General features: G+C 26.1%; 1 protein-coding gene across 1 annotated transcript in view; it reads left to right on the forward strand.

The window, feature by feature from the left end:
• The window catches only part of LOC111614923 (dnaJ homolog subfamily C member 13-like), a gene marked incomplete at its 5' end in the record, with an annotated part of 40,075 nt that extends 26,195 nt beyond the window's left edge, over positions 1 to 13,880 (forward strand). The window contains 10 exons of the mRNA XM_023356295.1: positions 1,053 to 1,135; positions 2,109 to 2,254; positions 2,793 to 2,892; positions 5,724 to 5,831; positions 5,897 to 6,052; positions 6,135 to 6,191; positions 8,153 to 8,350; positions 13,355 to 13,450; positions 13,526 to 13,639; positions 13,713 to 13,880. Coding sequence (XP_023212063.1) covers positions 1,053 to 1,135; positions 2,109 to 2,254; positions 2,793 to 2,892; positions 5,724 to 5,831; positions 5,897 to 6,052; positions 6,135 to 6,191; positions 8,153 to 8,350; positions 13,355 to 13,450; positions 13,526 to 13,639; positions 13,713 to 13,880 — 1,226 coding nt within the window. The remainder of the gene's footprint in view (positions 1 to 1,052; positions 1,136 to 2,108; positions 2,255 to 2,792; positions 2,893 to 5,723; positions 5,832 to 5,896; positions 6,053 to 6,134; positions 6,192 to 8,152; positions 8,351 to 13,354; positions 13,451 to 13,525; positions 13,640 to 13,712) is intronic.
• Positions 13,881 to 14,185: the final 305 nt, after the last annotated feature.

The raw sequence follows: 14,185 nt of genomic DNA on the forward strand, positions 1-14,185 counted from the left end.
GATTCATAAACTCCCATTAATAAATTTGTAGATCTGTAATTATAATTGTAAAATAATAATAGTTTAACTCGGAAATTCCCAACCCAGGGTACGCGATAGGTTGTTTAGGGATACAGAAAAAAGTTAGTTATTATGGCAGAAAAAATAATATATTATGTATCACAAATTAATAGTATTAAAAAATTATTAGGTAAAAAATGTTCTTTGCAACAATCACAAACTTTATTATACATTTCAAAATGCAAAAATAGAAATAAAAACTTATGCTGCCAATTGTACAATGCAACAGATCAATAAATATTGAGCAGTCGGTCAGTGGTTGTGGGGATACCATTATGTGATTAGTGATTATGCTACAGACTTTTGATGGTGGGGTGTTACCATTATTATTATTATCATCTCTCAACAATATCCTTATGTGTTGTTTGAAAAAAGTATTCTTTTGTTTATAAAAATTATTTTTTATTGTTAGCAAGGAAAAAGACATAGCTAATTTCTCCAGATTTTCTCTACAAGCTGTAATTTTTTTCATTATTTATTCAGTATTTTTATTAATTTTTTTATTGACAAGACTGTCTTGTTTATAAAATCATACTGCCTACTGTGTTACCAGATTAGAGTACATTTCAAAAGTTGCAATTTGGCACAAAGTGTTAGGTGCCCAAATCATGCACACACAAAAAAACCAGACTTGTAGGTACTTGGGACCGAGAACCAAGTCAAAATAAAATTTAAAATGGCGATACACTCTACAAACATGCGGATTTGCACATGCGTTGCTCATTGGGAAGTTGGAAATGCCACGGGGGTACGCTAATGAAAAATTGTTGGGAACCATTGTTTTAACTAATGAAAAATATTAAATTTATCTTACTGTTTATATGTGGTGATTGTTTTCATGATACAATAAAATTGTATAAATTTTAATAATTTTTAATCAATATAGTATGTAAATCATGATACATTTATTGTAATATTTTGAATTATTTCAATATTAATTTGCTTGCATACATTATTTGCTAATTTCAATTAAATTTTGGTGTTTTGTTTAGTTAACTGGGATTTTACTGAAGCTGTATTCAGATTTAATAACAATATTGCATACAGTGGTCTTCTGCATATAAGTACTCAAGAGGTAAATTATATAACTTGTTTCAAATAACCTAGAAAGCAAAATTTAACATAAATATTCTATATATGTATATATAGTTTTTTAATACAAATTTTGCAACCTATTTAAAGTTTTCTCATCCATATGAATTATTGGAAGTCCTTTTAACTTTTTTGCTACATTGTAATTTGATACTCCATAGAAGATACACAAGCATTATGCACAATAAATACAACATAGTTTTCATAAATTCCATTTGGTTTAGTGTTTGCTTTAGAATTAAAATAATGTTTAATTTTATCTAAGAAATGTCTATGATTTTCATAATTTACAAATTAGTTTTATTTATATAAGTTTGTAAACCTTAAAACGTTTTACTTTTATTGGTTTAATTATTTGATAATTTATCTTTCTTAACAATTTTTAAATGAATAAATTTTAAAATTTTTAAAAATCAAGAGTCAAATATTTTACTCATTTTATATTTATGAAGGAAGTTAATTCCTTTCTTACATAATAAAATAATTCACAGATCAGCATATGATATTTGATTATACCAAATATCATACACTGGTAAAACATTGTTATATTGTATATGGGTCTTGATTATTTAGTCATATTTTTCAAAATTGACACAAATTTTAGTTTGTATTCATTATTAACAATTTATTAAATAATTTATTAATCTAATGAAACAGGCTTTTTAGTTTTAATGTTCAAATTAAAAATCTAACAGATTATAATAATAGATTGGAATTAAGGTTTTGTCTTACACGATATAAGTAGTTTACTGGTTTGAATTACGGTAATATATAGCATATGAGCATTTAAAAAAAGTCAAATAGACTTTTTATTGAAAATTATCATGAATGTGTGTTTAATATTACTGGTTTATCTATGGAAACTGTCTACTGATGAGTAAATTATATAACATTTTAAATATTTTCTTGCACAAAAACAAGTTACATTTAGCAATAAATTTTGGTCTTTTGAATAGAAAATCCAAATAGCATTAAATGCACTGCTTGATAAAGAGGGAGAACAAGAAAGTGTTCCTCAAGAAGTTGTGGAAGCACAGTTTCAAGCTCTTCGACGATTGATTGCATCTAAAGTTGGTTTTGCTTCATTCACCCAACTTTTAAGGTAAAATCCTTTACTAAATATATTTTGGGAAGTATTAGTTATATTTAAATTAATTAAATAGGTTTAACAAAGTGAAGTTTATTAAATGTAACAGTCTAAATTCTTTGCTTTTAGCATATCTAAAATAAAATTTTTTTAACGTTTTCAATTCTTAGTTCCTAAATGACCAAGAAATTCAAAAGAAAAAAAAATCTTAAGAATTCTTAAATTATATAATTAAAAGTTGCTTTAGAATGGTTAAACATTTGTGTTGTGAACAAACATCAAATTAATAAATAACAAAATAGTTTTTTTTTTTTTACTTAGTCTAAATATATTATTTAGAATTTTTATTTTTGAAATGTTTCATAAATTTTAGCCATATATGCACATGTAAGGTGCATAATATGTATGATACGTTACATGTATCATACATGTATTACTAACTGCTGCTTTTTATGTATGATACATATAACATAGCAGTTAGTATTAATTGTTAAATAAATATTATTTTATTTTTTTAATAATCAATATTGATGATTGTTATTTGATAAATTAGGTTTCGTGAAAGATTAGGAATGAAAGTTGTGAAAGCCTTACAGAGAAATAATGATGGTGTTACTCATGCTGCTATAGATATGTTATGTGCTTTGATGCAGGTAATCTGAAATTTATTTTAGATAGTCACAACATGTTTTATTAGTACTTGATCAGAAACTATTTTCATATTCTCTTGTATAAAATAACTTTTTAATTTTTAAGTTTTGTAAAAAGTGGATTTAGGGAATATTTTAACATTAAATATGAATTTCTGCTAATTTTCAACTGTTTTAATATTTTTATTTTATGTATAGTAATTTGAAAAAATTAGATACACAAAAACAAGTTTTTTTTTTATATCTAATTTTTTCAAATTACTATACATAAAATAAAAATATTAAAACAGTTGAAAATTAGCAGAAATTCATATTTAATGTTAAAATATTCCCTAAATCCACTTTTTACAAAACTTAAAAATTAAAAAGTTATTTTATACAAGAGAATATGAAAATAGTTTCTGATCAAGTACTAATAAAACATGTTGTGACTATCTAAAATAAATTTCAGATTACCTGCATCAAAGCACATAACATATCTATAGCAGCATGAGTAACACCATCATTATTTCTCTGTAAGGCTTTCACAACTTTCATTCCTAATCTTTCACGAAACCTAATTTATCAAATAACAATCATCAATATTGATTATTAAAAAAATAAAATAATATTTATTTAACAATTAATACTAACTGCTATGTTATATGTATCATACATAAAAAGCAGCAGTTAGTAATACATGTATGATACATGTAACGTATCATACATATTATGCACCTTACATGTGCATATATGGCTAAAATTTATGAAACATTTCAAAAATAAAAATTCTAAATAATATATTTAGACTAAGTAAAAAAAAAAAAACTATTTTGTTATTTATTAATTTGATGTTTGTTCACAACACAAATGTTTAACCATTCTAAAGCAACTTTTAATTATATAATTTAAGAATTCTTAAGATTTTTTTTTCTTTTGAATTTCTTGGTCATTTAGGAACTAAGAATTGAAAACGTTAAAAAAATTTTATTTTAGATATGCTAAAAGCAAAGAATTTAGACTGTTACATTTAATAAACTTCACTTTGTTAAACCTATTTAATTAATTTAAATATAACTAATACTTCCCAAAATATATTTAGTAAAGGATTTTACCTTAAAAGTTGGGTGAATGAAGCAAAACCAACTTTAGATGCAATCAATCGTCGAAGAGCTTGAAACTGTGCTTCCACAACTTCTTGAGGAACACTTTCTTGTTCTCCCTCTTTATCAAGCAGTGCATTTAATGCTATTTGGATTTTCTATTCAAANCCTAGTGAACATTACAGGCATTCCGTGACAATAATAAATTCCTATTACAAATATACTGAATTATTTATATTGTTATATTGACCAAATAATAATTTATTGGCCAAATGAATAATAATAATTTATATTGTTAATTTAAATAATAATTAAAATTGTTAATTTAATTTGAATGTTTGAAATACGACACACGATAGGGGCGCCTCTAGTGTCGGTTATCAAACGGTTACGGGACGGACGGACGGAAGGAAGGACGGACACCTGTTGAATGGGTTATATATATAGATATTAATGTATCTTTGGTTATGGTTAAAGAAATAGGAGGAGGAAACTGAGCTTGGTGAAATAATAATAATAATGCTTTCATTTTCACATAATTATTATATTTACATTTATAGCTAAATTGAGAATGATAAGGTTTAATTTATAAAAATTACATGACTCCTTTTTAACTGCAGAGGAAAAATAGATGTAATCAGTTCTGTTTTCTTCTAGAAGAATTGAAAGTCATTTAAATACTGTTGGTATTTTTTGTTTTTATCTTCAGAATTTTCATTAATATAACAAAACAGAAGTTAAACAATACAATATTTTCTTAAAGTACTTAAAATTTTAAAAATTCTAGTAGAAGACAAGATTAAGACATTTTTCTGAAAAAAAGTAAATTTTACATGCTTTTATTAAATTATTTATATATTTTAAATTATCATTTTTAAATTTTTATTGTTTATTATAGCTATAATGATGTTAAAAATAAAAAGTCTCTTTTAGGCATTAGTGTTATTACTGAAGATACATTTTTGTTTGGAGTTAGAAAAATTTGCTTTTATAAATTTTTTTGACTTCCAAAAAGTTAAGCTGGAATTAGATTATTTTTAAGTTCATAAATATAATTTTACATTAAAGATTTTTATGTAAAACATGTATAAAAATAAAGAATTAGTTTTGATTTATTTTTACAAATACATATGCTCTTTGTATGCAGGTTATGAACAAAAGGAATTATCATCAAAGTATAAAATATAAAAAGTAATATTTAGTGTTAAATATTTGCTAGCAAATGCTATTCTCCAATAAGTGTTTTTAATACTCTAGATAAAAATTATAGTCTTAAATTAACTGCATTGTCAGGAATCTTAATATAATTAGTTTGACATTTATTTATTTGAAATTCAATATTAATTATTTTATTGCCTAATAAAAATACAAAATTATTAATAAGTTATAAAAAGGTTTTAGTAATGTATTATTTCTTTTAGTTGTTTTCATAAATCACAGAATATTACATAAATGATCTAAACATAATAAGTAATTACATAGTAATGTAATAGCAAATGCATGCATTATTAAACACACAACTTATATAAGAAAATATAAGAAAAACACACAATTTAGCATATTTTGTAATCAATGTGTGTACACCATTGATAATTTTATTTTTGAATAATAATAATAAAATTTATTTTACTATTCATTAAGACATCTGGAAAATAAGATCTAATGCTGTTTAAAATTATTCTATTTTAATATTTAAGCATTTATTTTCACTTAGTATAAAAAAGAACTAAATTCAAATACTTCTTTCAATAGCCAATGCATGATGATTATGATTTGAGACAAGAACAGCTAAACAAATCTTCATTACTCTCTACAACAAAGTTTTTGGAAAACCTTTTAGAAATGTTCACCACTCATGTTGTAAGTTAGTTTTGTTATTTAAATGCAAATTATTTTAACTGTAGTTAAGTTTTTATTTCATGTAGAATAGAGGAACTGGAGCTTTAGTAGTTGCAGCAATGTTGGATTTCTTGACATTTGCTCTCTGTGCTCCTTATAGTGAAACAACAGATGGCTCTCAGTTTGATTCACTTTTACAAATGGTTGCAGAACATGGACGATCACTTTTTAGTTTGTTTCAGGTTGGATCTATTTAATTTATTTGATAATTTAATAGATAATAAAATTTTATGATTAATTTAAAAGTATTTTAAATATGTATAGCATCCATCTATGGCCATTATCAAAGGAGCAGGTTTAGTAATGAAAGCAATTATTGAGGTATGAAACAATTTATAAATTTTTCTTTAATATATATATTTAATTGTATTTTTTTTAATATTGTTGAGCATAAACTCAATAATTTACTTTGATAATCATAAATATATTTTCTGGAATATTTGATGTTAAAATTAATATTCTATGTATTTGCCATTATACAATTTTTAATAATTTAGAAATTTCATGAACAGTTATTAATTTCAATTGCAAACTAAAAATATTGCTTTTATGTTCAAATCATTCTTTGTTAATAATATTTCTGAAAAATAGTATAATCTCAATAAATAAAAATTAAAAGAAAATACCAACATATGATGAATAATCTTAAGAATATGTGGGTTTCTTATTGTATCTTTTATTCAAAAGTCAATTTCAAGATCTCAACTAGCAGACAATTTGCTAAAATTTATTACAACAGTTTTAAGGCTTCTCTTATAGATTCAGCAACATATTCAATACTTCCATTTTCAGGTTTCTTTTTCTAGACATTTTAATATTTTTTACTCCATTTAACTGTTAGTTCTTTGTCTAGAAGCTATAAGTAAAAGATATTAATTTTTCCTTTCTTAATGATGATAGTCAAATTTACAATGTTCGTATTTCACACAATTGTCGCCCAACTCGGTGGCGGCAATAACATTAGCAAAGTTCAAATAGTTCAATAGGTTGATCTTGGTTTGTCGAGAAGACACCTTATGACACATTGAGGAACTGTGGCTAGAAGTAATATCCTTCTGGTGGTTGAAGAACAAACAGCAAGATGAATCCACACTTGCCTTGAACCCTGATGCACACTTGAAGTTCCAAACCAAACTTAGACGAGACTGATGTATATCCTGACATTCCGAAGCAAACTTACGTAGATCTGAAGTTTCTAACCGAACTTAGACGAAACTGTTGTATATCTTGACGTGCTGAAGTGAACTTACGAACTTATGAAATTAACACTTAATCTGAACTTAGCCAAAACTGGACTTAACTTAGCTGAGCTTAAAACTCCTGCTTCGACATTAATTTTTTTATAGCATTGACAGCGGGCTGTTCCTGAAATGCCACTTAATCGGCACAGGCTGTCAAAGCCCATTCTCTTTGTTGGGGATACAAAAGGATTAAAGCAACAATGTCTGTGCTCTCTGATTTGACTGATCATGCCTAATGGAATTTAAACCTTGAGGTCAAAAATAAAAGCAGCAATGTGTGCTGCTAACAGAAAATAGGTGCAAAAAATGAACAAAACGAAAGGAGTCACCTCTTAGTGTCTGCAAATGCAAGGATTGTTTCTCAGTACCCAGTCAATGCAAGGTTTGTCTCTCGCATGGGCGGCAGATACTGTACAAAGATACTCTTTTATGGCAACAAGTGCAAAGTTTACCTGTTTGCATTCGTCAGGTATAACGATTGCTGCCTCTTCTGTGCCTAACCATGGCAGGGATTGTTTTTCTTTCCAGCTCTGCCTCAATTCTATCACACTATGAAAAAGTTGCACAATGTCCTAATTTAAATTTATTTACTTTTTTTAATATTAAGGTAATTTCTGCCTTTGAATTAATTAGTTTTTCATTGGAATGAGAGAATACTATTTTTCATAGTTTTACATATTCTTTTATACATTTAAACCACTTTATTGTATGTAAAATTATTTTTTAAATAATAGAACTTTAAACTGTTATAAATATATAAACTGTTACACAAATCTAAAATTTCTGCAAATAATTAAAATATTTATGTATTAATATTTGAGAGATCTAAACTAAGAGATTTCCTGGGTTTTTCTAAAAGTTTTGTAATTAAATTTCATCAAAAAAGAATCAAGCTATATAAATATATTTTTTTCCCACAATTATATAACTTTGTCAAGTACTGTTGTTTTTTTCTTATGATTTATTATATTAATTTAAAATTTTCTATAATTATCACATCATAAAGTCAGCATTTAATTATTGTTTATGTTGATATTTTAGGAAGGAGACAGTGAAATATCTGCTAAAATGCAAGATTTGTCTCTTGCTGAAGGGGCTTTACCACGTCATATTCATATCGCCTTGTTCATACAGAGTTCTGATAGTCGGATGCTAGCTATGCAACAACTTTCTCGGCATTTAGTTGCATTATGGGTTACTGGACACCCTATTGCAATGGGATTATTAAAGAGAGTAATTGTAAGTAAATATTACAATTCTTTTTAAAACTATGTATTATCTAAAACATTAGCAGGTTTCTTAACAAAATTTTAACTAGGAAACTAATGAAAAATTTATTATTCTGGTGTCTGAATTTTTATCTAAATCAAGATGCATAAAAGCAAAAATTATGAAAGATTCTGAAGTAATGAGATTTTGGTTTAATTTGAATTTTCAGCTAAACATTATTATCTGGTAACGTATGTTGATCTCAACATTTTGCTCATTATTAATACTAATTCAAATACATTTGTGCGTTTTGGACTTTGGCACTTCTTGCTTATATAACTTGTTTTTATGAATTAAAAAATATATTACTATTTAATTTTTTTCATTCTTATGAAAGAATTACTGAAACTGAGATTATGTAAAATATACAGTATTTTTGCAAATGTGATTTATTTATTTTTTTTACAAAATTAAATTTTAATTAAATTTTACAACTTTTTTTCTTGCAATATTTGATGCATATACAGTGTAAAACAGTATAACAGTGTAAAACAGTATAAAAGTAGAACAATAAAAAAATTTTATTTTCTTCAACTTCCATAACAAAAATATATTTGAAATTTAATTTAATAATAAACTACTAGAAAATAGAAAAATACAAGAAGCAGCCTCTGTGATGCATCTACATATATACAGCCATTTTGCCAAAGTCATGTGGCATGTAGCCTAAATGTCATTGAGCAGATTTCATGTAGATACTTTCTCAAAAAAAAAAAGAAAAGAAAACATGCAAAGTGTTGCTGTGAGACATGGATATTTTTTTCTTGAAACTAAGTTCACTATTGACTTCAGTATGTTTTAATTACTATGGAACAGTTCAGATATCCCTTGTACAACATGGCATTCCTACAATATTGTTTCACTCTTACACGGTTTGAGAATTTGGACAATCCTCCATACAAAATTTCACAATTTTTAAGTGCAAACTCAGTTATTTGATAATTCTTTTCTTTATTCAAGTAAGCATGCATGTTGTTTCCTATAAGTCCATAGATTTTAGATGGCCAAGCAGTTGAGATGGCAACCAACCACTCTGGGGATCCAGAATAAAATCTAGACAGGTTGAAAAATTCCTGGGAATTTTTTGGGGTGGTCCATCCAGATATGTTGGGCTCCATCTATCACCACTCAGCCTCCCCATTGTGGGCCTGTCTAAACCCATAATAAGCATGTTAAAAGAGGCCCTTTTAGTGCTCACAGGGCAGAAAGTTTAAAAAAAAAACTCGTGGATTTTAGAATATGAAATTTTCAATTTGTTTTGTACCTGTCACCAGGTTCACTTTAATGAAAACTGATATTACAATTGTTCCTAGTTTTCCTGTCAACCAGGTGTTATTGTCATTGCTTTCAGACATTAGCTTTTAAGACTGTCACTGTGTTCTGTTTTTATAGATTAAACTTTTTCTTTAACCATAGGTAGGTAATCATTTGTAAAAATGATGAATGAAATACAACCATACCTCGGTACTTGAACTGTTCCCAACTTGAATAATTCAGTATTTGAACACATTCTGGAAAAAAATCACTCTGTGCTTGGCTGAACAAACATGACAAACTAGAACAAATTTTTGATTAATAACATATTTCTGTTTTTGTCATTTGTAAAAACTTTTAATGATAAAAATAAAAGAATGAAGATGTTGCTAATATTTCTGATCAAGATCAACAAAAAAGCTCAGATGATGATGATGATACTTTGTAAAAAGAAAATACCCTGGTTTAACTAAAATTTATATTAATGTGTAATACAGTGCATTTAATTGTGATTGTTAATTAATTATTAATTGCTTAAATAAACATATTTCTCTTAGTAATGAAAAAGAATATAATGTACTTTTGGAACTGTACCCTGTTTTGCCCTAGTCCTTTGTTTTGTAGAGCACAGATTCATATAACATAACATTATTTTGGAATGTAACTAACACATTATATTTACATGACATTATTTTTTTGTAGTACTAATTCTAAATTGCTTGTAATTGCTTTCATTTTTTTCAAGTGTATTAGTTCAAATAAATCTCACTTTCTTTAGTCTTAAACTTTTTTCTGAGTATTTTTAATTAGCTTCTTTCTTTTTTTTTATAATAGCATATAAATAAATTATTTAAAATAGTTATTTAGATATTAATTTAGCTCCTTTTCCATTTCGCTCTGAAGTAAAGAACATTACTTGTCTTTGCTAATTATAAAGTCAAATTAGTCATAACAAATAGTTACATAATAGGCATTTAAAAAATATATTCCATTTACTTCTAAACTTCTCCACATGCAAATATAAAGAACTTTTTTCACATTTCTTAACAAAAGTGCAATAATAATAATAATAATAATAATAATAGGCATACTTTAAATTATAATTAAAATTTAGAAATTTTCAAAAACAAGACTAGCCATAATACATGCTGAATATTAGAAACACCTTAAAATCTTCAACAGCATTAGCCTATTGTTAGAAGCTGCTGAGTTCTAAAAATGTTGCAGAGGACATTTGGGCAAGTGTTGCTTTTCAGGATTTTTTTTAATTTTAAATAATTTTTGTCGATGTTTAGACATTTTAAAATTAGTTTACTTACACCAAAATCAGTTCTTTTACATAATGTTTTAGTTTCCTGAATTTCAACTGCAAAATCTGAGATAGAAATCTTGAAATTATTAAAAATAATCATCATATTATAGATTTAAGTTAAGAAATATAATTTTTAGAGAAGATATCAATTGTTAAATGTCAATTGATAAAGTTTTCAGTTGAAATGAAAACATTAATGATATATATCCAAACATGGAAGAATATTTCTAAGTTATGTATAACTAAATGTATAATACCCTCAGGAACAGAGAAGTTTTGAAAAGAAACAGAAAAATCTGAAAGTTTTACATTTGTTTTTCTGTTGTTTTGTTATAGTGTTAAATATAGAATGTCTTGAAAATGGAGTTCTGGAATAAGTCCTGAAAGTGAAAGCTATAATGATGATATATATATATATATAGTTTTTCATACACAGTTCCAAAAATGACAAGAGACAGAAAAAGAACAAAAGTATAAAAAAAAAATCAGAGAGATTTCAGATATGTTGGTAATAGCTCTAAGTTAAGGAATTTTGTCACTTTAACAAAGATTTTAGTTAAAATTAATTTGGACTTATTTTTTTTTGCATAGTTGAGATTAAAGTGTCATTCAAGTGATAGGAAAATTGACACCACTTGCATAATATCTGCTCATACTTTATGAAAAAATTAATTGATCCATTTGTTTTATATAACTCTGAGTTTAAATTTCAAAACACAACCTTATAATCTTTAATATGAGTTAAAATCTAGGGAAAAATGATCAATGTTTACATATATTCTAATGCAAGTACAAGGCTAATTATAAGTAGATAATATTTATCTAGGTGTCCTAAAGAGATTGATATTTAACACGCTGTTTGTATATCTTTTATAATATTAGCACAATAGTTTTTGATATTAGTGGTTGAACTCTTATTGCATAACCCTTAGTTCGTAGAAAATAACTCATTATAGATATTTGCAGATTAGGCAACACACATTCTCATATATACAAAAATTAAGAATATCAAACAGTATTTTTTTTATCATAAAAATAAAATATGACTAGTTTTAGATTAAATCCAATCTTTGTAAAATTTGAACAGTTTTAATACATTTATAATACATACAATAATTTTGAAAGTGACCATATAATTTTCAGTAAGGGAATTGATAAATGATTTACTAATAATTGTATTAAAACTTTATTGTAGAGAATTGTTATATTATTTGATATGTATTAATGATTTGTATGAACATGGTAAACAGTTTCTCTTAAAAATGCAGAGTTGTATCATGTGTATAGCATATTTTTATATATATGTTTTAATAAATAGAGTAACCTAAAAGGACAATTTCTAGCCTTTTGGCTGATTTAGGTTAAATTCTAGCCCAGTTTTCTTAATCCATCTAGTATGCTTTCTCCTATACAAAAAAAGAATTACTATTATACATATTATATCTACATTGAAAGAATGGAACATTCAGTTATTAATGCTGGATACTCCACTTTTTTGGTGGTCTTCATAATAGTACTTTTTTCCCTCTGTACCAGTACATAATGATCAGATGGATTTTAATGCTTTTAGATTCCACGATGAAAGCATTTTATTTATTTAAATATAGCTATAATGTTTATTTTAATATAACAGTGAAACATGGAAATGTCCAGCTTAGAAGCATTACAATTTATTTTAATTTATTATTCTGTATTCTTTCTTCTAACTCCAGCAGTCAATTTCCAACTTAGTCATTCCCTTCAAGAAGGAGCAACCTTATATTAAAATTTCTGGTATTGGCAAATTCATTGTATCAGATGTATCAGATGCCATTAAAATTTGATAATTAATATCTAATAATTACGGTTCAACTGATAAATTCCATTTAGCAATGAATGATATCGAATCAGACATCTCACCCATCATCAAATTTTAAGCCATGTTGATTTCATCATTCAGCACATGACACCAAAAATGAAATTGGCCTCTTAAATATATTTTATTGCTATCTTTGATAAAATAAGTAAGCAGGGGAGGTGGTAACAATTGATATGCAAGGGAGGAGATAGCACCAGGCAGAAGGGAGTCCTTGTCCTTGCTGTTTATGCATGTATTGGTAACAGAGTGGTTATAAATTTTACACCTCTTTGTAATGCTAGCATGAGAGGAGTGATAGATGGTTTGGATGATTTTCGCTGCCTGCCAATTTGCCTTTATGCTGGGAAATTGTGCATAGGAAAACAAAATTGTAATATCTTTTAATGCCATCTTTACCCTCAATGAGCCTTTGATTTAAGGATCAGGAGGCATTAATACATAAATAGTTTAGTTTTTTTTAATTTCATTCTAGAATATATGATTAAATTAATATTAAATTATTAATTTTGAGGTTGCTTTCTAATAAATCACTATTTAACTTTTTCATTAGCCTACTGGATTGCTAAGTTACCTTGATTCTTCAGAACAAGTACCTGAAGTCAGTATTGATAGAATTAATATTCGAGATAATCTGAGGTTAGCTCAGGTGAGTCTATTTAAAAAAATAATAATATTTTTCTTCTAAATTATTTTAAAATAATATATAAATTACTATCTTCAGGATCATGCATTAAGAAACATGAAAAAAGCTCCTCCATCATGGCAAGTTATTGAAAAGCATGTAGAATTAGTTTTACAACATTGGAGGTCCCGAATTGGTTTACAGAAAAAGGAGGTACATTGTTTATTTTGTTGTAATCTACCTATGGATTAACAATTTATGAATCTTTTGTTTTATTTTTATACAGGATAAAATACAAAAACCAATAGTTCTCAGAAAGCGAAGAGAAAGAATAAAATGTGAAGCAAATTGGCAAATGTTTTATTATCAATTTAATCAAGATCATTCTAAACCTGACTTAATCTGGAATTATAGAGTGAGTTTTAAAAGGATTGTTTATCTGATATTTTATTAATTTTCTAAATAAAAATTAATGAGTAAATATTGATATTTATTAAAAAAGTTTCCTTAAAATAAATATTAATATATCATATTTTGCTTTATATAACATACACCCATGTTTTGGTTCAAACTCTTGGGAAAAAATCTTCTAATTTTTTAATTCAAATTTTTATTTGTTTATATTTAGGTACTTGTTTTTTTTTTGTATTATAAAAAAATTAGAAACACACAGATATAGAATTATTACTATCCATGTATAATGTGTCCTTATTTTTCCCTCACAAATTTGAGTATAAAAGTACACAATACATGGTGAAA

The sequence above is a fragment of the Centruroides sculpturatus genome, unplaced genomic scaffold (assembly GCF_000671375.1).
Source record: "Centruroides sculpturatus isolate CEXI.00-Female unplaced genomic scaffold, Cexi_2.0 scaffold2334, whole genome shotgun sequence".
NCBI classification, from domain to species: Eukaryota; Metazoa; Arthropoda; class Arachnida; order Scorpiones; family Buthidae; genus Centruroides; species Centruroides sculpturatus.